The sequence below is a fragment of the Neopsephotus bourkii genome, unplaced genomic scaffold, assembly GCF_033783945.1.
Source record: "Neopsephotus bourkii isolate Nb327-2 ecotype Australia unplaced genomic scaffold, CSIRO-AGI_Nbou_v1 NB_1350, whole genome shotgun sequence".
Taxonomy (NCBI): Eukaryota; Metazoa; Chordata; class Aves; order Psittaciformes; family Psittacidae; genus Neopsephotus; species Neopsephotus bourkii.
In genome coordinates, this window is record NW_026901829.1 from 481,721 (window position 1) to 505,787 (window position 24,067).

The 24,067-nt window shown below is 38.1% G+C and overlaps 2 protein-coding genes across 10 annotated transcripts in view; one reads left to right on the forward strand and one right to left on the reverse strand.

Moving 5' to 3' along the window:
• The first annotated feature begins 1,895 nt into the window (after nucleotides 1-1,895).
• The window catches only part of CMSS1 (cms1 ribosomal small subunit homolog), a 242,367-nt gene continuing 220,195 nt past the window's right edge, over nucleotides 1,896-24,067 (forward strand). The window contains exon 1 of one of the 2 annotated variants that reach the window (XM_061366605.1): nucleotides 1,896-2,055. In XM_061366605.1, the coding sequence (XP_061222589.1) occupies nucleotides 1,995-2,055 (61 nt within the window). In that variant the 5' untranslated portion in view covers nucleotides 1,896-1,994. The remainder of the gene's footprint in view (nucleotides 2,056-24,067) is intronic. The other variant, XM_061366607.1, reaches the window with a different exon arrangement.
• Nucleotides 5,411-24,067, reverse strand: part of FILIP1L (filamin A interacting protein 1 like) — a 162,217-nt gene continuing 143,560 nt past the window's right edge. For all 8 annotated transcript variants that reach the window (XM_061366577.1, XM_061366573.1, XM_061366572.1 and 5 more), the window contains 3 exons: nucleotides 18,908-21,659; nucleotides 7,117-7,301; nucleotides 5,411-5,843 (listed from right to left, as the gene is read on the reverse strand). In XM_061366577.1, the coding sequence (XP_061222561.1) occupies nucleotides 5,774-5,843; nucleotides 7,117-7,301; nucleotides 18,908-21,659 (3,007 nt within the window). In that variant the 3' untranslated portion in view covers nucleotides 5,411-5,773. The remainder of the gene's footprint in view (nucleotides 5,844-7,116; nucleotides 7,302-18,907; nucleotides 21,660-24,067) is intronic.

Here is a 24,067-nt window from a genome sequence, read left to right on the forward strand (position 1 = left end):
GACAGTTTTGTAGAATTAACTTTAGGGATGTATTTGTTAAAAGAAGATATTGTTAGTGACATAGCTACCATGTGATATACGATTACATGTATTTTTTCTACTTCTATACTTTCTTCTGATCATATATACATATAACCACTGTGGACGAAGACATCCAGTACTGAGCCCAGCAGTGTTTGAGCCATAGTTTGGGGTGAGAATCAGAAAACTGAGCTTATCTCAGGCACCATTTGCATTCGACCATGGGAGGCCTTGCATGAATTAGCACAAATGAAGCAAACATCAAGGACCTTAGCTCTTGATACTGCATAGACAGGGTTGGTGTGAGCCCTTTTTTTGAAGCTGATAAGCCGCAACAAGAATGCAAAAAATGCTTAACTCGAGCTGACTCAAAGGATGGAGTCAAATAGTAGACACCACAATATGAAGGCCAATGACCACCCTCACAGAACCCCAACTTTGGAACTGTGCATGTATTCTGTTGACGCGGGAGTTACGGACAACGCAGAAATGATCAACGTGATCAGCGAATGCCGATTTATTACAAAGCCTTCACTCCTTATATAGCATTTCTTACAGGCACTTACAGTGATTTGGTATATTATGATTGGATGCATGTCTTGAAGACCCTTAGCGAGTAACACATAATTGGTTAAGCACAGGTGTGAGAACTTGACCTTGAAAGCTTGCCAACAGTCCATAGGTCTCATTAACTCGGTGAATTACAGCTTCTTCTTATCTTGCTTGCTTAAGCTTTCTCGGGCCTCTCACAGCTTTGCTGTATCTTTCAGGATTATTCAGTTTATGTACCAATTATGCGTTCTCCCGTGAGAACACTGTCTCCACAGTATTCACTAAATTATGCCCATCATTATCATAGTAACACCTCTCTATATTTCATATGCAAATTATGGATAGCACTCCAAAGAATATGAGCATAAAAGGGCAAGGCTTAGGTCAGAGGGTGAGCTCCCACCAATGAGAATACCCTGGGTGGAAAGGATCAGTGAGACATTGCTGGATCCATAGGTGGTGATACTTCTCTGTTTTTCTCCCTTTCTCTTTCTCTCTTAGACTCACGGAATAGTTTTGATTCGAAGGGACTTTCAAAGGTCATCTAGTGCAGCCCTCCTGCAATGAGCAGGGACATCTTCAACTGAATCAGGTTGCCCAGAACCACATCCAGCCTGGGCTTGAATGGCGTCAGGGATAGCACACCCACCACCTCTCTGGGCAACCTGTGCCAGTTTTGATTACCCTTGTAAATTTTTTTTTCCTCACATCCAGCCTAAATCTTCCCCTTTTAGTTTAAAGCCATTACCCTCATCCTACCCCAAGAGGCCCTGCTAAAAAGTTACAAATAGTTGTGTCTGCTTGTTGTATGTCTAGAGGGGTGTAAATGCCTTCCCATCCATTAGAAAAGAGCTTCTGTCAGAATCTGGATTCTAAATGTAAAATGAATACCAGATTATTGGTTTGAAATTCTGGGTTGTGCCAGCTTTTTCCAACTTGTTTGACTCTGGAGTTGCCCAGTGGCTGAGACTGTGCTCAGATTCACTGAGTGTGAATACTGCTTCTCCTCTTCTTTTTATTGAATATTGATTAGAACTAAGTAAAAACACATGGCACAACACTTGCTTATCGAGTTAAAGTAGTCATTGTTCAGTCATTTTATCTAATGACATGTCTTGTAGTCTGCATTAATAAATCATAAAACTGGTTGGTTGGTGTCGTTTCACCTTAATTGAGCACGAAAGTATCACGAGCTTGATCGCTGGTCCCAAGGGGAGGGAGCTCGTGCTAACCGATTACTTTCGGGATGCCACAAGTGGTAAAACGGGGTCGGGGGAGGGGGGGGGGAAAAGCGTTGCAGGGACGATTCCCCTGTCAGTGGTCCCGCCTTCCCGCCGGGAGGGCGGTGCCAGTGCGCAGGCGCGGTGTCCGCGCGCTGCTCCGCCTCCCAGTCCCCGCGTGGCGGTAGTAGGGGCCGCAGTATGGGAGACACGCTGGACGAACCGTGGTGGGATTCCCCGGCAGTGGCAAGTGATAGTCCAGGTATTCCTCCTGGAGCTTGCTTCTCATGCTGGGCTAGGAATAGGATTCCTGGGGGGCAGCCCCCTTCTACCTGGCCCTCCTCATTCCTTTTCGTTGTTTGGTTTTGTGGGGTTTATTTTTTCCCCTTCTTCCCAATTCCCGCTCCCTCCAGTCCTCCGCTTTCCCTTCTCCGCTTTTAATTTATTTCTCCTGGTTTTCCTCTCACCCGCTTTTTTCTTCCCGTGCCTGCTTTTTTTCCCTGCTTAGTAGCGATGGCGGTTTTGCTCGCAAACAAAATCTCTGCATCCAGGTAATGTCTAATGTCTGACCCTCAGACCCGGAGTACTTACGGGATGAAGCGGCAAACGAAAATAACATCTACTTAAGTAACAGGAACCCACTCAACAAAAAAATACATCTAAGCGAATTTTAAAAGGCGGAGATGCAGGGTAGAGTGAAGAAAACGGCTTGCACGGAGTTCAGAACTCAGTTGTCCCCTGCATTCATTTAGCTTCTAACTTGTGTTTTCTTCCAAACCAGGTTTCTTTGGTGAAAGGGTGTTGTATACTGTGTGTTGATTGCTGTTACCGATGTTGCTTACAATTCTAAAAGGCCTTTGGAGGGAAGAAGTACCTGTGGTACTTGAAAAGCGTCACCCATGTGCTCACTGGGGTGTCTTTAACATCACCTTTACCATGTGTTACTGTCAAAGGGCAGGAGTTGAACAGCTTTTCTCCAGTCATTGCTCTTTAGAGCATGGTACTATGGCTGATCTGTATCTTTGCCTGGTGATTATACTATCTCGCTCCTATACTTGGCTTTTTTTCAAAGTGTGTGGTTGCATGTTGAGTTTTACTGTGGAAAACTAGGTAATGGAGTTTAGTGTGGTAGAGCAAGACAACTAAAATTAGTTTTAAGGCTTTATAGTGCCTTATTTTATTGATTAATTGATTGTTAATATGTTTTGGAGGTTTTTTTTATTCAATATAATGTCAAGAGTCCTGAATATCTTAAAAGCCTGCACATTCTGCCAGCCAGACTTTTCAAGCTCTGTGATCAGTGTCAGCTGATTTTTAAAATGTTGGCAGCTTTCCTTTAGAAATGGGATATAAATTAGGACTGGGATGATAAACTTTTGACATGGTAGATAAACCAGCTGACTTTGAGATGAGACTGTGTCTAATCCAGACCTGTATTAAAAGTGCTATATACACTTTACTCCAAGAACATTCTTTGAATGTGTTGAGAGTAGTGAGTACAGGTGAGTGTTGTGCAGACCATGTACTCTGATCCACATATCCCACCTTTGTAAACTTCTTGGCAGGTTCTTTATGTGGAGACTGTTACTGTATTAAGTTGACACAAGCCGTGAGTAAAGTAAGAAGAACATCTGTAACTTTTATTTTGTGTAGCTATTTTTCACGTGCAACAGATATAAAATCAAAGGTTAATTTGTACCACATCTTATGAGTATATATCTATATATATATCTCTATCTATATATCTATCTCTATATGTATCTATATATATCTATATAATCCTTTAAAATCAGTTGGCATAAAATAGGAGATCAGGGTTTACAATGTACAACAGAACCAGCAATACACAAAAATAATTGCCCATTAGTGAACACTTTTGACAGACTTGATCACGTTTATTTCTGTGAAACAACAAATTTCATAAAAAGAAAGTTTACTATCCAACTACTGCTGACCTATTTTAAAAACACATCTCTGCCACAACTGTAAGTACAAAGCAGAATTCAAAATGTACTTTCTAGGTACTGATCTTTTGCCAAGTCCTTTAAGACTAGCCCTATAAGAAGTCCCCGTCAATGGAATATTCTTCCTAATAATTCAGCCCTCAAAAGTGTCTTAGATTTTAGTAACTCGTAGTTAGAAGAGGCTGCTTTTAAGATGAAGTGCATGAAAGACATTCAGACTCACTTAAAGGGTATGAAAACACAAAATAGATATCCTTTTATATATATATATATATATATATATAAGTAATTCTTAATTTGCTTTTGGCCAATCATTATTTTAGAATACATATTAAAGATTAAAGGTGGTTACTCTCACTTTGAGACATGAATGTTTACCCTGCTGCATGTGGTTTATAGATGTAAAAAAAACCCAACCCAAAACCCAACTCAAAAAAACCCTGAAGGGATTAGCCTTCTATTTACCTTGTCACCTGACACAAACTAAAGAACCTTGCCCAATAACTTCATCAGCAAACCTTTAACTTTGAGAGGAGATCTGTGGAGAGAGTGGTTAGGAATTATCATCTACTTATCTGTTTAGTGTTACACATGTCCAAAGTAATTTAACTGCAGGGTTTCCTCCCCTCCCTTTTTCCGGTTCATATCACAACTATGTCCAGTCTTGAATGTGATTTTTATATTGCATTCAGAACTATAAGGGGGAGGTTAAGAAATACTAAGGTGATTGTGTAGTGTTGGTGAAAGACACCAACTTTTTTCTCTTTTCTCCATGAACAGAAAGAGCACTTCTCACAGTACTGTAATTGTCCGTATCTTGCCCATAGCCAGCATGCCACATCTCCCAAGCAGTTTGAGGGAGAGGGATGCACTTCTGTTTTTCAGAACTTCTTCCAGTGTCCTCCTTTATTGTTACTACTCCTTGTCTTTCGTTCTCCATGCTTTCTGTGTCTTCCTTAATCCTGTAAGAGTGTAGTATCCTCATTTATCTGTTTAGGTTCTTAAGTAAAATTATATGTCAGCTATGGCCCTCATAGGTAATTATGTCATCTCAAGACAGGAGCAAAAGACAGGGAAACTCTTCTATGATAGCAGTACAAATAGGTGAGAATATGGTACTATGGTGGATGATTTGACAGACTTGTGGAGTCCTTTTTGGGCTCTAAAGCAACAGATGCTATTGTGGGAATTAATTTCTTTTGCCAGAGGTTTTCTTTTCTTTCTGTAGACTGACAGTAAAGGGTGCCAGATAACATCAGTTTATAATACGTGATTTGCAACTATTGGATATCAGACTGTTGTACACTGTAGTATGTTCAGTGAGAGTTTGTTGCTTGATCAAAGCTAAGATCTGTTGGCAGATGTGTGTATGGTTTGTATCTGTTTCTTCTCTTTTTTGGTTCATCCATGAGTTCCTGTCCCTTCTGATGAAACTTCTTCTACTGAAGATCTCTCTGATAAGCATTCGAAGTCAACAGCTGCTGTTAGAAATTTGTGTTTCTTCACATTTACATACCCTCATTTCGCAAGCTGCAGAACATACAATGGTGTGCTTCAATGAATTTTATTTAGATCTGAACATACATGACACAGAGCCTTGAAGGTTTATAGTTACTTGCAGATTTAGTGAATAAAACTCAAAGACATTTCTTTTTAATTTCTGCATTTTGACATAAGTGTGTCTTGTGTCAAAGGACACAAGCTGAAATACTTTTCAGTAGACTGTTCTTTTTAAACTTTTCCTTATTTCAGTACTCCTGGAGACTTTCTTGTGGAGTTGTTGAGGGAAGCCTAGTTTTCTGTTGTGGTTTGCAAAACTAGTCATGCAGCAGTGCTAACGTGTTGTACTGTCTCAGTAGTTAAATTAAACTTTTAGCTGTGAAATAAAAAGGAAAAATCGGATAACTGAATGTATCAAAATCTCTCCTTGCTTCAGCAAAAGGGTCACAGTTCTGGCTATGGCACTGTGATCACCACAAACTTTTGCTTTATTTAGGAATTAGGATTTGACAGTTCTTAAAGACCTATGTGAAAGGAGTTTTCCCACAAATTGTCAGTTGAGCCATTTAGACTGTTGGAATGCACTCTCTTAGGGGAAGAAGAATGAGGAAGACATTAATACCAGTGAAATAAATTGATTTTTATATTCCAAACCAGTAAGTTATGTTAGTTGGTATTCCAGGTTTCCTGAGGGGGGTTCCTTGCAGTAATTGTATCTTGTTATTTTTAACTTTCTAAAGTGGAACAGCAAGAAATTTTCTTGTCAGAGCAACAGTTGCTATTTTTCAGAAAATTGGAAACAGTGAACCTGGAGTCTTTTCTACTGTTCTGATTGATTTTGTGCAATGGCTGAAAGGAAACTGAGTAAATTTAAAGTTTTTTAAGAAAGTTATGCTTTAAGAAAAGCAAAAGGCAAATTCTGTCATGGATGAACTAGAACTACTGAACTACTTGTACAAAGAGTTATTTTGGTTAATAAAAACCTTCATGAAGACTTATGCATATGGTTGTTACCTATTTTGCTTGAATGTAAGCAGTTGAAAGGAAGGGCGAAATTGTGGAGGAATGCAGGAACAAAACTGTGCTTCTGTGTAAGTCACAACTTACTGTTAAGCTTGACACAAATTTTGATAATTTCCAAAGTAGTATTTAAGTGAATTCAAGCATAGATACAATAGTCCAAATAAAATGGTGAAATTTACACAACTAGTACAGACAATATCCATGTCAATTCTTTTATCCATTTTTCAAAGTTAATATCTGCACAAATAGTAGTGAGTTAATCATATTAGTTAACTCACTGAGGAGAGAACTGTTCATTTTCAAATCATGCTTTGAAAGTGATGCTTGGCACAACAAGGAACTCTGCATTTCTTAAAGTTCTATGCATTATAAAAGAGCAGATTTTCTGATACCTCTCTTCATTCTGTCTTTACTACTGAACATAAGATACCCATACTAAAACAGTTCTTGACTAGACCAACTTTGAAAACAAAATGGCACCTCCTTCAACCCTTCTTAATTGACCATATGTTTTTACACATCTGTTGAGACAACATTAGCATTCCAGTTTGTGGAACATGTCAAAACTGAATTTACAGTAGAAACTTATTTGTGTCTCGTGTGCTTCTCTACTATGAGGACCACATTCTGGAATTACACCAAAAAAACAGGAGCAGAGCTTGGCCCCTGCAGAACATTTGGCTCCTAAGAATTTGTATGTCTCTTGTCCTGTGATTGGTGACCACTGATGTGCTGATCATGTGGACAGTTTCAGAATCTTCCCCGATGGAAACTACTGCTCCGATTCAGATCGCTTAAATCCATTTTAATGTCATAGATTATAGAAAATTATTTACCTTCTCCCTCTGCTTTGAAGGCATGTTTTAGACACAGTTCTTACAATGCGTAGCTTTCCAGAGCTGCTGTCTTGGAGTGGTCTGCTGAGATGTCCAACAGGAATTCTGACAGGTACTTTGGTTGTGCTTGTAGGCTTTGGTTTGGGGATCCGAGTTGGAGCTGAATGGCAGAACGCATCAGTAATCTTGAAATAAACCAAGAAAATAAGTAATGCATTAGTGAGGAGAGACAAATTGTTTATTTAGGTCATCAGTGTCTTTTCCACTTTGTAAAACTAAACACATTGCTCTCAGAACTGTTTGTCTGAACTTTCTTTCCTTGGTAACGAGAATATAGCTTTGTATTTAATTTATCTACTTGATTGGTGAATATCAAAGAATCTGAATGGATTGAAATCCAGAGTATGTAAAAGAGGGGTTTCATAAGTATTTACTGCTAGCTACTACGGAAGATGAGATACATAAATCCTTCCTGGGTTTGAATGTGTATAACTAGTTTTAGGTTTTGATTTTCATCATCAGGGCTTTGAAATTGAGTGAGGAAAAATGAGATGCAGTTCTCTTTGCCATGTGTTCCTTGAAGATTTTTCCTTTAGGTGGCAGCAAAGTTTTTCTTTTGAGCTGCGTCCCAGTATTTTAACTAAAACTGAACTGAAACTTGTCATTAATTGCTAAATAAAAAAAAACCCAAACATACATTTTCATGTTAGTCTTAAATTTATCACTCATTTGTCAGAATGCAAAGAACTAGAAAGTGTTTTGCTTTAATTACCAAAGGCACCATGTTAAGAAGCGGGAGGGGATAATTGTGTGCCTGCTATACAGCTTTCCTTGAGTACTGAGTTGGAACAGTTTGCCTTCTGACTATATGGTATGGCCTGGTAGATGAGGCACAGTGTTGAGAATAAAATTTTGGGTGGGCTACTCCTAGCAGTGCTACAGTCTGATGTAAATTTAAGAGATAATACAAAATATGCCTCAATTTTCTAACTATAAAAAGAATTAGATTGTCCATCATTTGCTAAGCATATTGAGACGAATATTTGCATGTTCATGTAGCATATTGAATAACATATTGAGATAAAAATATATGAAGTCTTGCATGCTAAAGTGTGATTGTATCTCTAAGAAAGAATTGTGGATTGTTTTGGTTTGTAATTTCTGTTTGTTTTGTTGTTTTTTTATTAGTGTTCCAGTTTAGAAATTCCATAGGGTACAAGGAGCTTGGAGGATTCTGTCATAGTTGATTGAGTAGCAGTGTTAGTACTTCAAGAAGGTATTTGTAGGCCCAGATTTTTACAGGTGTTGTGCATCTAGCCAGTATTCAGGCTCTGAAGTCTTACTAAGTCACTGGGAAGTTAGGTGTTAAAATACTTCCGTGCTCTGGCCTGTAATTTGCTTCAGCTTCTACTTCATTAAAACCACCATTTACAATATGGCCTTCTGAGCCTTCAAATGTCATGTCAGACAAAATTTTCTTTTTGTGATTCAAAATGCTGTTCTGTTTTGCAGTTCTGAATGACATCATTGAATACATTTGAATTATTATCCCTTAGCGCTGAGAGTTGTGTTACAGCTGATGACTTTGCCAAGGTTTGGTCTGATCACAGTGTTTATATTGCTCTCTTTTGTGTTACATTTGCTTATAGCTGCAGTAACTGAACTGGTGCAGCTGCTGGCATAGGCTTAGACTTTAGGGTAACAGTTGTATTACAGGGCTCTTTTCCTATGCAGATAAACAATAACAGTGTTATGCTTCTGTGCCAGGACAACTAAACTTGCACTTCAGTGACTGCACCAATAGAATTGTATAGCTGTAACTTCGGTTGTCAGGGGGGAATTTAACAAAATGCCCATCTAGTTCTCTTCCTCCCCATTCAACGTTTAAAAATTGGTTTATTATTTTTCATCATTCCTGATAAAAATTCTAGAGAGGAAAGGCTGAATAACTTTAATAACTCTCTGACACTTTATTTTTTTTAATTTAATTACATGTGTGGCTAGGCCAAGGACTAAACTTTGGTTTTGAACTTGGAAAACTGTGAATCTCAGGTATGAGTTGTAAAAAGAACATCTTGGGTCAGTTGACTGCATCAGTGCTTAAACTGCTGTAAGATATACCAGTAAAGAGTGAATGGCATTATGTGGGAATTGTCTGGAAAGCATTTGGAAGTAACTGCATAGAAATTTCTGCATTTAGTTGTATGTGTACTGAAAATGTCTGTGCTATTTGTTTAGTTCCTCCCCTAGTACTTAATCTAGAGGCATGTAAGCAAATACATTGGCTATAGCATGCATGTGTATTGGGATGTCCATTTTGTTTTTCTGGGTATACCTGAATGACTGAAAAAAGCCCTATGTATATATATTGGTGGTCTTTTTCAATGTAATTATAAACTTTATGTCTGGGAAGTCTGTGCACACACCAATAATATCTTCAAATGTATACTTCCTTTCTGTTTTTCCCTTCAAGGTGAATGGTTTTTCATCTCCCATTCTTTTTTTGACACTCGCTTGTATTCTGAATTTGCTGGCTCTGTGTTCATCGTTACTGTTTAGTTATGGTTCCTTGAGTTCCCATCTGTAGGCCACTTTTTATATCTGTTATCTTTCCAAGTGAAGAAGAGGAAATAAAACATGTTTATCCTTCAAAAACCAAACTGAGCTGCCTTTCATGTTCCGGAGAGCCCTTGTATGTTCCCACCAGGGTTCTCTAGCAGCACTATAAACAAAATGTTGCCAAGGAGCTACCTAAAGGGTCATGCAGTTTTCCTTTACTTAATATATCTAAACACAGTTAAGTAAATGTTGGCAAATAATTACTGCAGCAGCAAAGACAACCAACCCCAAAGACATTAAACTAGTCACATTTTTGAAATTAGAAGATTGTGGTATGGCTGTCTGGAAACACAATAGCATTGATTAGTTTAAGGTGTTGGACTTGGAAAAATATCAATGTTTTTGTCAGTAGTGCTTACGTTTGTGGAAATAAGCAATTAAAGCTCATTTTCAAGGCAAGTCATGACCTAAGAATCAAGAAGGATGCAGTTTCATAAGGATCATTTAACTTCCTCAGTTTTAAATTAACTTCTGAAGTAGATGTCAATCACCTGTAATAAGAATTGTCAGGAGAAGGAATGAGAACTCATTCCCAGTAGCTGTGTTACTTTATAGGGAATAACAGCAGGTACTTCAGGGACAGGGACGAATGCTCCACGGGTGACAGATGTGGAATTTTCACACATGACTGTGAAAATGGTCCTTCTTACTTTGAGTAAATAACTGTGAAAGCATGCTCTGAAATATCATGATATATATATTCCATACACGCTTCAGTTATTTTCCCCATGCGCACAGAGGTGGCTTATCTGTTAATCATATGGGCTGCCAGGTATGGGCTGGCAGGTATTTTACCACAATACAATGCTTGCTTTCTGGGGAGTGGCTAAGGCAAAGGTGTGTGTGCATGGTGGTCAGCGGGGAGAAAAATATGTCTGTTTATGTGTTGTTGAAGTAGAACTGCCTTTGGTCCTAATTTCTTTTTTTAAAAGATCTCTTTAAATCTGATGTGTGTTTTGCTTCCTGTTTGTACTGTGTTTGTTTAAATAGGGAGGAGTACTTCTGCTGTAAGTTTTCTTATTTACCTTGCTACAGTCAGTGTAGAAATTGATCTAGGAGAGAGAACTTTAGATAAGGTTCTTTTTCACTGTTTAATTTTTTACTTTAAGGCATATGAGTAACAGAGAGTATAATTTTCAACCTTAGTGAAAATGGCCAGGGGATGTTCACACAAAAGTCAAGTATTATCTGTATGTACAAGCCTGCCTCTTGCACGTTTAAGTTTGTACCTGGGTGATTGTCTGCAGTCAGAGCGTAAGCCAGGTCTGCAAGTAAGAATGAGTTAAGATTAAGCAATAAACCTGAATGTTCCCTTTGATCTCCAAACCAAACTGCTTTGGCTGAAATTTCAGGTTAGGCTTCAGCTGCACAGGGCATTCAGATACTTCCTTTTCTTTCACTAGGTCTTGGCATCTGTCTTCTAGGAATCCAGAGGGAAAATTCTCAGTTGCTCTGCATCTCCTTTCCTGCAGCCTGCTTGTGGGCGTGACTGTATGAAGATATGTAAGCAGGAGTGGTATAAATAATCTTTGTACTTATGAACATTGGTAAGATCTTAGGCAGTGTATTGTATTGTCTGGTGTGGGGCATTGCATTGTCACACCAATATAAACAGCTCTGTAAAAGGAAAATGCTTTGTAATCTGTACAGTTGTAGTACGTGGGCTGTTAAGTGGGAAAGCAGTCTGTTTTTTTTTAAGCTGGAGAAAACAGAACTGAGGAAGGACATGATAATTGTCTTTTGATATGTGAAAGTCTGTATTACAATTTCAGCAAAGTAAATTTAGATTAGAAATTAGCAAGATTCTTAATGGCAAGGTTATTTCAACCCTGTTACAGATTCCTGGAGTAACTGTTACATTGTCATGGCAGAAGTTTTTTAGAACAGTATGAACTGGGCATTTGTTTGGAAAGGTTTAAGTAAAGTTGTAGTAAGGGAATAGCCTAGAAAATGTCCTGAGGTCCCTTCTGAGCTACATTTTCTGTGATTTGTACTCTTCTGCTGATACTTGGCCTATTACAGGACTGTTGATTTCAATAATATGGCCTATTTGATAGAAAAATATAAGATTAGAAATAATTTCCATGTATGTAACATGATTTGCACTCAGGTACCCAAATGTGCCACCATGATCTTATTTCCTGAACACAAAGTTTAAATCTACTTCCTGGTAGTGGAGAAAAGCAGCATGGTTGGACAGAGGTGGAGGCAAAAGTTGTATTCCTGTTTACTAAAATTCTCTTATGTGCCTTCCTTTTCTTGGGACATGTCTTCACTGGGAAATGCGATAATCTTTGAAACAGAAGATAGTTTAGAAATTGATTTTTAATACGTAAGAGACAAGATGCTGGGAAAGGTAAGGTTATACTGTGGGTTAGCTCCGATGGGACAAGGACAAGTGGGTGATCAATACGACCATGCAGTTGGCTGATTTCCTTGGTGCTAGGAGCAAGGAAGGACCTCGGTCACCATGTTGAGCAGCTAGAGTCCGCAAGAGAAGTAGTATGGCCTTTTTAAATACTAAACACACTGCAATATTAATTCTGTCCAGGAGAGGGTAGTGCTGGCCACTTAAAAGTTTCTTCTGTTGCTTAACTGTTAGTGTTTTTATATAATACATTATTTTACAAATCTACGTGAGATCGTTAATTCACTTGGTTTAAAGCTGTGCTGCCATTTGTTGAGTGGGATTCTTGGCAGCAGGTATTATTCTGTATGGACTGTGGGCAGATAAGAATATATGTGTTTGGGTATGCAGTTTTTAACAGTGTTTGGAACTCCACTCACACACACCTTTTAACACAAAAATATCTTCAGTATCAATATTGTATTTTCAAAAGGTTTGAATATATTGTTCTCATATTAGTAAATACATATGTTGAAGAAGCTTACAGGGGTAACCAGGTTGGGCCCCAGTCTGTTCTGCATGGAAAAGGAAAAAAAATCCTCTGCTTTTACCATCATGGCTTTTCTTCTGTCTGGGAACAGGCTGTTTTCCTCTATGAAGGCCACATAAAAGTTGTGTTAATGAGAGTCTTTATATACATACATATATATATATGTGTATATGTATATATAAATTATATTTAAAAAAAAACTCTATGTTTTGTCCAGCCCAGATTGGTGTATCTAAGAGGATATTGGCTTTGAGTTTGAAGCAGTCAAGGTTCTAGTCACAATTGAAGCTGCCTTACTGTGGTTCTACACAAGTCAGTTAACTTCTGTCCCAAAAGAGTGAGTTCTTCTTACTACCCTAGAAGGACATTAATGGGACAGATGAATGCTTGTTGTATATTTGGAGTGCTTTGTGATGTATTTGCATGCTAGGTTGTAAATCTTCAGGCAGTAGTGGTAACATCTAAGGTGATGGGACCAGGGCTTTGGCAGTGATTCCAGCATAAAGTGCTCATCCTTTTTGCTTGCCCTGTCAGTTATATAGCTCTTTTGTAGAGCTTTACTGTGAATTAGATCCTGGTTTTGTGTTTTTCCTTTTTGTTTTTTTATTTTCTCATAATGATTTGTGGAGTGTGGTGGTTTGTGTTTGGTGTTTTGCTATGGGGTTTTGTGGATTTGTTTTTTTTAATCCAGGTTTGTTTCTTGACCTGGTTCACGGTGCTGTCTTCCTGAGCAGCAATGACAGCATAACTAAAATGGCAGCATTTTGGACTATGAGATGTGGTAGGGGTAAGAAAGGGGAGGGACCTCCTTTTGTCCATTCCTGTATGAAGACCCTGTGATGTCAGACCACTGTTTGACAAGTGGAGAGTCATTGATTAGAACAGGTCTTTCCTCTTGTCTTCGAAATCTGTATCCCAAGAGCACCTTGATCAGTGAATAGAGGATAGTCATGTTTAGTTGATAGCTCTGATATTTGAGGCTTTCTGGGTGCCTACAGTATGGTGTGTCACTGCATGACATGGTGTCCTGGGTTTAGCAGTAGCAGTCATTTTTCTCCTTCTTGGTAGCTGGTGCAGTGCTATGTTTTGACTTTTGGGCTGGGAACAAAGCTGATAAAAATGATGTTTTGGTTTGGCCAAGGACTTTGTGAGCCAGGGGGGAGGGAAGCCGGGAGGAAGCAGAGACAGGACAACTGACTCAAACTGACCAAAGAAGTATTCCATACCACAGCACGTCATGCCCAGGGTATAACTGGGGAGTTACCCGGAAGGGCTAGGTGGACTGCAGGGTTGGAGGAGGTATCGGTCGGTGCTTGGTCGGGCTGGGGGGGCGAGTTATCGGTCGCCTGATCATGAGGTGTTGTATTCTCTTCCCTTGTTATTTCCTTTATCATCATTATTATTGGTGGTAGCAGTAGTGATTTGTGTTATACCTTAGTTACTAAACTGTTCTTATCTCAACCCGTGGGAGTTGCATTCTTTCTGATTCTCCTCTCTGTCCCTCCAGGAGCAGGGGGAAGGCAAAAAGGGGGGGGTGGGAGGTGGGTGAACAAGCTGTCTGGTTGGGGTTAAACCATGACACATGGTAGCAGAGAGACTTCAGTGACAACTTGGGACCACTGACTGGAGGTTTGTGAAAACGCTTTATGCTTCTAAAATTTTCGAGGTTAGTCTTTTTTCCAAGTAGTTTCCTGCTTACAGTACTTGGTGTTAATTTTAAAATGTCTTTATACACCCACTTGTGCTGTACTTGAACCATAACATCTTTTTCTCTAGTGTTTCTTGGTAGCGTTTTAGTAGTCTTTGCTTAAGCCTGGAGATGAGGCAGTTGTCCGTTTTTGTTTTGCCTGTCTCAAGATCTGTTTTCTAGCGACAAAGTCATCCTGCAGATGGTTACACCATCACCTAACCCTGCAGCATCCATTTGATTTTAATAAAAAATTAGTGCTGTGCAACTCTGTTTCTGATTTTTTTTTTTCCCAGTGTGGGGAGCACAACTCCTTAAGCCTCACATGAGATGTTTACATGCAGATCTTTTTTTTTATTAAGTTTTACATTTTGTCCCCAGACACCCTATTATCTGCTGTGCTTTGGATCACGAAGATTATCTGGCTGCTTCTGTAGTTTTGTCAGTTCCATTTCTTAATTAGCTACCCGAGGGAGGTTTTTAAGTAACTTGGAATACTACCTGTAAGTTGAAGAATGGGCTCTTTGCTCTCAGAATATATGTACGGCTTTTTTTTAAAAAAAAAAACAAAAAAAACCTCCTTTTCCTACCCTCTCCTCATCCATCCTCCCTATAAGGACAAAAATCAGAAACATTTCTTTTGAAATATTTAATTACAGTAGAAGAATGACTTAAAAAATGCTGATCATTGAACTGTTTGAGCTGCCCTTGCTCACTCACTGAAATAAAACTGAAAAGGTGAAGGGAAGTTGATAACTACTGCCATTTTTTATCAGTTACTTCTCCCTTTCTAAAAGGCAGCTTTTAGACTTCAAAGGACATGGTTGCTAAGAGTTTTGGGAAAGAGAAGGGTTGACATTATGATCTGCTGAAAGCTGGTTTTGCGCTCTCACAGTTTAATCCCTCTGATATATGCTGTTTGCTTTGTGACTGTATTTCCCTTTAACTTTTAAGTGGTTCATTACATATTGTCAGATTTTTGGCTTTTGGTCAAATGCTGAAAACAAGTATCTTGGCCTCCAAATTAACTGCAATACTTACCATTTATGGAATGCTTGAAATTCCTAAAAACCCTGCCTTATTTGGTTGAATTCTTATATGATTATGCTTGATTTTTTTATTTTTTTTTTTTGATTTGAGGTTTTTTTTGTGGGGTAGTTTTGTTTTTTTAATTCTTATATGATTATACTTGATTTTTTTTTTTTCTTGGATTTGAGGGTTTTTTTGTGGGGTAGTTTTGGTTTTTTTTTTTTTTTGTTTGTTTGTTTGTTTGTTTTTTTCCCCAGAGTGTTTAAATCAATTTGCAGACAATTAATTTAATTTTCGCTTGCTCTGCTGTTTGCTCTTTGTCTGCCAAGGAAGTAGGTGAATATTTCCAGTCAGCAAAATGGAAATAATCTGAAATAAGGAGCAATGGTATGAACACTTGAGGTTAATTTGTAAATTGGTAATTTGAGTCCTTAAGGTATGTTTCCTATTTGTTATTTTATTATAAGATTACAGCTAACTTTTCTGTTTTAGCAGTTAAGTTTATGCGCTCAACTAATATATTCAGGTGTTTCTCTCTGCTTTGTGCTTTGAAATAAATCTTGGAATTGAAATAGGGTGGACCTGTTTTATTCTGCAGACCTCATTTTCAGGCAAAGTAATTATTTGAATTTTAATCTTTTGAAATTAATGACTAAAATTGCACTGTGAAGTCAGTTAAGTTCTACACACGAATTGTTTCATCAGGAGGGCAATGTAACCATCCCTTAAGGTTTTTTAGGAAATAGCAAGTTCATTTACAAGCACCTGTGATGCTTCTTACTGAGTTAATTGTAATGAGTGGCTGCTTCCTTTGTCTTTTGTTAATTGAACCGTTACTGGTAAACCATCATGAGTGTAAGAATTAAGAGAGCAACAGAAGTACTGTCCTGTTTAATAATTAAACTTCTTAGTGGTGTGAACTCTCACCTAGGTTTTGTATTCAAAACTTAGCTTTAAACTCTGAATATCCTTGTTCAGATAGCTTGGTAGCTGTCCAAATGACTAAGTGTCCTCATTTGTGCTTTTCTTTTATAAGACATTGTAATAGATGGCCAAGTGGTTAATGATCAACACATTTCTGTGTATTTTGAACCACAGGTATGAAGTGTGTTTTGTTTTGGTTTTTTTTTCTTTTTCTTTTTTTTACAGGATTTTTAAGGCCTACTGAAGAAAGTATTAGTGCTCCTGAAGGACAAGTCTTAATCCCTTAATTTTTGGAGGATCTGGTGTCTGTTAGTACACTGACAATTGCATATTTCATACACAGTTATTCAGTACCATGCTTGCAATGTGTCCCTGCAGAGACCTTGGCTATGGATCAACAGGATATGCAGTATACCACATTCTAGGAGTGCAGAGAACGTTTTGAATGGACTGCTTTTTTTATTTTGAATGAGTTCTGCTGTTAAGAATGTGTAACTTAAATGTAGTTAAATATTTTGTTTGTATAATTAACACACTTTAAAAATGATTATAATCTTGACTTGCTTGAGTGGTGGCAGCTGTCTTGATCAGTGACTTTTGCTGAAGCTGGTGGGAGCCAAACTTTGCACTGCAGGATAGCACTAGGTACTTCTCACCCAGACCTTAGTCAGATCTCAATTCTGCAATCGTTTCATTGGAAATAAAGCAGGCCAAAACAGATAGGAAAGACCTCTTATGAAGCCCGGTAGCTTCAGGAGATGCTGTCTCAGGTTATGCATGACGTTAAGCTAGGCTTGTGCAGATCCACTTTTTGTGTTTGTTTTTTTTTTAAATTGCTACTGCTTAACTGTAATACATTTGTTATGTCCATTTCTGCCATAGATTTCTACAAATTTCTGCCCCCCATTGTTAATTTGACTGAAGTGTGTATGGGTAGTGGGCTTTGTTTTCCAATAGAAGCCATTTCTTCTAAGATCAGTTATTACATACAGTTGTAATAATTTAGATTCCTATCCATCAAAAGGACTTGTAAAGTCCCCTTGTTATGTGAATGTGTGTGCCAGAGTCCTTTGCTGAATCAGTTGCTAAGTTGTACTGCAGAATTATTTTTTTTTTCTAGATAATGTAAGCATCAGAGTGATAAAGGTTTAGTGAGTTAGGGACTTTCTGCTTACTTGCAGACTTCCTTGTTGGTAAGGAGGTTGAACTGTTCTAAAAGGTATCTCCTGTCCCCTCCTCCCAGCATCTGTTATAAAAGGTATCTCCTGTCCCCTCTTCCCAGCATAAGTTACATAGGCATTTAACTTTTCAGAATAAGGAGCAACCTTTCCAATTTACATTTGCAGTTTACAGCTTTTGAGAAAGACATTTAAAGTGCATTCCAGGTCTTGTGAGCTGATTCACATTCGGCATGAAGTTGTTCCACTATTAGCAGTATTTTCAGTGAGGCCGAAATTGGCTGCTTGGCACATGTGTAAAGGGTGGAATTACTTACATTTCTGTCCTTTTCTTAAGGCACTAATACTTCATCATTAAAATATCTTAACGTGTTTTGTTCATTCTGAATGGTACTCCTATTCACCTTAGTCCTAGAAGCCTGTATGTTTGGAGAGTTGGTTTAGTATTACTTCTTAGCACTTCTGCCAAACTTTCTCTGCCTGTTATTTGAAAAGCGTGAAGATATGCCATAGTTTGCTAATCTTGTTTCTTCTTCAGGGTACCTGTGTGATTGTATTGTATGTTAAACTGATGGCTGGGAGCTTGGATAAAAATTGAGGATTATGTGTAAATACATTCTTCTGAGTTATCATTTAGCAATGTAAGTGTTGCTGTTTATTGTTTTACAGTGTACCTAGGTGATAGCAGGTTTTCTGTTGTATTGGAAAAAACTGCCTTGTTCGGGAAGAATAATTTTGTGATATAAGCTTCTGAACTTGGTTCACTTACAAGAAAGTTTTGCAAGAAATTTTGAAAAGAGTTTTAACTGAACAGTGTAGAAAAAGATGGGGAGAAGAAGTGATGGTTGTGCTCTGGAACATATTGTATATGCATCATAAATTCATAATAAGGTACAATACTTAATATTTTGAGTGTGTGATGTACTGATAATTATCTGAAATGAGAAGGCTAGAAGGAGTTAGGAAATTACAGGGAAAATAACTTCTTATCTGAAGTTAGCAGGCAAAATTATGGCTTAATTAAAATTCTACCATACATGCAAAAAAACCCCCACAACACCACATATAACAAACAAAAATATTCTGCAAACAATGATAAAAGCAACCAATTATTTACTGTTTTTGTAATGTTAAAATACTTAACCGAGGTAAGTTGCAGTTAAAAGTAATGTGAGTAATTTTGAAAATGGAAATACATGAAGATGCATTTATACAAGTGCAAGACTAAATATTTTACATAACTGTATTTCAATGAGAAGATATACAGTAAGTGCACACTTGGTAACACTAAGCAGGCAAAACTTAATGTTAGTTCCATGTACTGTTGTATAGTTCATGCACGGATCTCTCCCAAAGTAAAGAGGCTGTTCCAAATAATTCTTGCTGGGATGAAAAACAAGATGGGCTGCTGGTAGGGGTGTCAGCATGGATGGGGGTCAGTTATAGACATTACTTACTGTAATTTGTGATTGCCGTGGGAGAGGAGTGGCTGTTGGTGTGATAGTAATACTGCTGGTGATTTTATTGGTGGACTTATTGGGTAGGCCATTAGCTAGTGCTGGAGTTCTGTTGTCTTGCACTGGATCACAAGGGCTGATAGGCTTGGAATTGGTGAGAGCTTGGATGTAAGGACTTCCTAAATGGATGTGGATTTTGTTATCCTCAGTAGTTATTACACTTGATCCTGTACTGTTAGATCTCTGAAACTGCCATGATGACTGCCTGTCTGGGGATACTCTAAGAATGGTGTGCTTGGCTCCCATTTCCAAAGGCTCCGAGGAGAGTATTTGTTCCTGAGAACTTAAACTTGGTAAAGCCAAAGGAGACATTGTTCTTTCAGGAGTTAAAGAACCACATGATTCAGGAGTTTGAGATGTTGCAAAAGTAGCCATAGTAATAGGAGAAATTACTTGCTCTGGGTTCATGTAATCTTCTGCTGCTTTTGATTTTACAGGTGTTAAGGAGGCGTTTTGAATAATGGTTATTCTTTTCTTTGGAGTGCCACAGTTGGGTATAACTGCTGTGCTTGTGTAGGAGTGAGGACTTTCAGTAGTAGGACTAGTTATTTCAAGTGTTGCTGTGTTCTGTCCATGATCTGGAGTTACCTTTATATGAAGAGGTTGGCCTGGTGTATGGCTTAGCACTAGGTCTCCAGACTGTGCACAGTTTCCATTTTGTTTTGTATGAATCTTTCCATTTTGAGGATGACTCTCTTTGGGCTTCATCCAAGGTATCCATAATTTTTTATTCACGGCATTTGCAATGGATGAGTTGCTTTTGAAAGACACTGTTTGTTCTTCCTCATTGTTGTCTTTATCCTCATTATTGTCATCTTCTTGCAGCTGCCCATTTATGACTGTTCTCTCTAAAGGCATGAGGGTTTTGTAATCAGGTGGTTCATTGTGTGCTGGATCTGTCTGAACTTCCTTAGAAAAAAGTTGCAAGTCTGAAATTCTCCTTCCATTGAGACTGGGCCTGAAGTTGTTGCTGAAGCGTCTGTACCTCTCCAATTCTTCTGTGAGGCTTTCAGTTTCTCTTGCTAACTCCCTGTTCTTGCTTTCTTGCTGGAGGAGTTTCTTCTGTAAGACTGTATGATCACCTTGGAGGTGACAGATTAGGTCTTCTGTTGCCATATATTCATGTATTTTTTCTTTCAGTGCATCTACTTCTCTGGAAAGATGACTTGATTTAGCTTCCTCCTCTTTGAGCTTCTTAAAAAGGTGCTGCTCTTGATTGCACTCTGCCTTTTCTGTTAATTTATATCTAGCCATTTCCATTTTCACAGCCTCCAACTCTTCTGATAGGAGCTTGGCTCTGTCCCGTTCGTTGACGTATCTTCGTTCAAGAGATTCAAATTCATCTTCAGTTTTCATAAGATCATCTTCTATGGCCTTCATTTCTTGAAGCTTTTGCTTAAGCCTCTCAACTTCTTGAGAAAGCTCTTTGATTTTGTTGTTTTCCTGCTGCAAGGAGGTGCTGGATTTGGTACTCTCCTTGTGTTTATTTTTAAGTTCTTTTTCAACACCTTCAAATGACTGAAGTCTTTTTCTTAGAATATTCACTTTAGAAACAAGATCACTTCCTTTCTCCTCTTCAGCTTTCAGTTTATTTTTCAGTTCATCTCTTTCTTTTATAACACTGGACACTTTTTCCTCTGCATCAGATTTTGATTTCAGTGCTTTTTTACTTTCCTCAATTAGTTTTTCTGTAACTGACATCACTTTATTTTGTTCCACCTGAAGCTGAGAAGTTGTGGCTTGCAGCTTTTCTTCTGTTTGCTTTATTTTTTCACCCATAGTTCTTCTTTCATCCACAAGCATCACTGTTAGACTCTTCAGCTTTGTTAAATCTTCTTTAAGTGTAAACTCCGTTTTTTCTAACTTACTTTCAATTGCTTCAAGCTCACCAACTCTAGCTTTTAAGCCATCCAGCTCATGGGACAGCTGCTTTGTTAACATCTTTTCTCTCTCTAGGTTGCATTTCAGGGAGTAACATTCCTGTTTATTCTTGTTGAAAGCATCTTCTAATTTCTCCAGCTCCATAATTCTTTTATTAAGTTTGTCAACTTCCCCTTTAAGGTTCTTGCTCTGTGATGCTTCTTTTTCTAACTTTCTATTGAGTTCTCTGCACAGATCTTCCATTTTTATGAGCTCTTCATCTTTTCCTTCCATCTCCAGCAGTCGTTTCCATAGTTCTTCTATTTCAGTCATAAGCATGGAGTTCCCATACTCCCCCTTATTTATCTTATCCCTTAGGTCTTGCAGTTCTTCTTCTGCTTTTCGTAAAGATTTATTGGTCTCTTCCAGATCATCAATTTGTTGGCTGAGAGCAGTTAGTTTTAACCGCAGCTGACGATTCTGACTGTCTTCATTGGTTAGTTTGGCCATCATTGCTTCTTGGTCTTGGGAAATCTTACTACCTTGGGCTTGAAGTTCAGCCTTCAGCCTACTGGCTCTTTGTTCTTCTTCTTGAACTTTTGCTTCAGCAAATGACAGCTTCTCATGTGCTTCTTCTGCAGAAGTGGTTAATTCTTGAATTTTTTGGCTTTGTTGATTCAACTGCTCAGTGAGTCTTTGCTGTTCATTCACCACCATTAAAGTAAAGGATTTCAATTTAGTAAGTTCTTCTTTCAGTTTAGCTATTTTCTTCTTGTCTTCCTTCTCTCTTTTTGCCTGATACGCTGTTTCTTGTTCAAGAAGCTTTTTCAATCTGTGGGAGGAAATAATATTGTATTTTATAGCCATTTTAATGGGCATTTAAAAACACACTTGAAATATTATGGCATTTCTTCCAGATGTGCATGTACTTGAAGTTGTAACTACAAGCAGAACTCTCATTGTAGGATCATGGAAAAGTGTTCGCAGGCCTTACTTTCTATTCAGAAGTCCTGTTGTAATGGACACTTCAATATGATCATTTAGACTTAACAACTTCAATAATTATGCATCTTTGTTTACATTTTAAGCTTTTGACAGGTATCAATGGAACATAATTTATTGGTATTCTGCACTGGAACAGTACGGATCTTGGCTGTTGGCTGAGGCTAGGTATGTGCATGCAGGTGTTTTATTTAAGAAATGGGATTATCATAGTGGTTGAGAAATTAAATCAGTACAGCCCTTAAGGGCAGGTGTAATTTACAGCATCATAAACCTCCTAATAACTTCAATTTGCTTATAAACCATCCTCATGTTTTATGATTAAACCTTATGGATGCTAAAGTATGTGAAGAAATGTAGCCACACCAGGCAGTTAGTCAGGCTGCCTGGTATCAATTTCTAAGCAGTACATCAGAGCAAAACTGCAGATAAGTCAGTTCTCAGTAGAAATGCAGGCCTTGTGGCTTTGTATCACACACACAAATGCACTCAGCAGATAAATAGGTATTCAGGTTGTGCCTTTTAAACTTGAGAAAGCCCAAATGTTTTGCTGTCTTTTAGGCTTGGATTCAGTCCTATATCCAAAACTTGCAAATGCACCTGGGTGCAGCCCTGCTTGTACATGATGCTTAAAGGTTTTCGTAATGGTTTTCCAAAATTATACAAGTTTATATTAGTACTCAGTCCTACCCAAGATGCAACATACTTAATTTGTTAATACCTCAAATTAAAGAACCTCAAAGGTTCTTTTATAGCTTTTCTTCCTCAGGGAAATGCTTGTGGAGTTGGTCTGAGGTCTGAGTAGGTTTGGCAAGTACGTTTGCCTCCTTTTAGTTAGATTATGCCCACCTAAATGTATATTCTGGTATTAAAGACACATCTGAAAAGCCTAGGTTGAAGTAATGAAGTACTAAGAATTTTTATGTTTCACTGTTGTACGTATGTATCCAGGTGTATGTAGACTGCATGAGGGAACTTTTGCATCTCAGGACTGTACTTGCACAAAATTACTGCTTCAGTGCTCATTAGCTGAAGACCCCTTGCCTTTTTCTTTTTTAGAGGTTTGTTTTTTTTTTCTTTTTTTCCCCTCCTGAAATACAGTGACTCTCTATAAGTTGCTGCTTGAACATACGATTCCTGTTCCGCATTTGTCTCTGGTCACTGTTGTGATGCCCTTGTCCAAGTGGTGCGTCTTTGCAGCTTCCCCCTGTCAAGTTCCTATTACAGCCATCCTTTTAGTTCAGTTCCTTTGCACAGCTCTTCATTAGCTGTTGACTGACTGGAGGCGTGTATTTCTAGGCATTTAAGAGGCTACCTCAGCAGTATACCCGTTGGCAGCACTGTACTTTTCCTGCACGGAGAGAGGAAGTCCTAGCCGTTATACATTTTACAACTGCCCATCAGACTTGTCTGATTTAACAATGGTGTTGTATAGAAGTCTACGACTACAAAATTTCTTACATCATCTTTACTTTTCCCACTGTTTTTATTTTAGTGCTTAAGTTGCACTATATTGAATGTAATAAAATGCTTTATATGAAAAATTGACAGAATGGGAAGTAACAGTAAACAGAGTTGATATCAAAGACTTAAAGCAGCCCCACATTCTTTACAACAGTCAGTTAACATAATGGGGAAAACAGATGTGAAATAATAGAAGTGAAGAAGAAGTTTGTGAAATGAGCTTGAAGGAATGCTGCTGGTTGACAGAACAATAACTGGGGAGAAGACTGCACTGTCTTCAATGGCTGCTTTTACTGTGTTTTTGGCACATGAACTTCTGTCTGCTTTTCAGGGCTACTTTCTGTTTGAGTTCTTTTTAGTGTAAAAGTCTCTCTTCCCTCCCCACCCTTGTCTCTAAATGCTTGAGTAGTGAAGTTCAGTTGATGATTTACTGTTTCCATAGATATAAAACCGTAACAGAAACATAACTAACAATTTCATTTGGAATGAACTCAGTTTTTTGTGTGCATGAAGCTAAGACATATTAATACTGTGAAAATAGACTTGGGCTTATTAACATTTATTTGTTTTAGCTTGCTTCACTGTCATTTAATTTTGTAACACAAACTTAATTTTAATACCTAAATGAATCAGTATTTTACCTAACACTTCCATGTTAATTAGATAATGTCTCTCTGGCCAAATGAAACTGTAATGCTCCAGTGACTGGTGTCTGTTAAATTGCTTTAGGAAGAAAACTCTTAGACCAAATAGTGAACAACAATTGTAAACTTC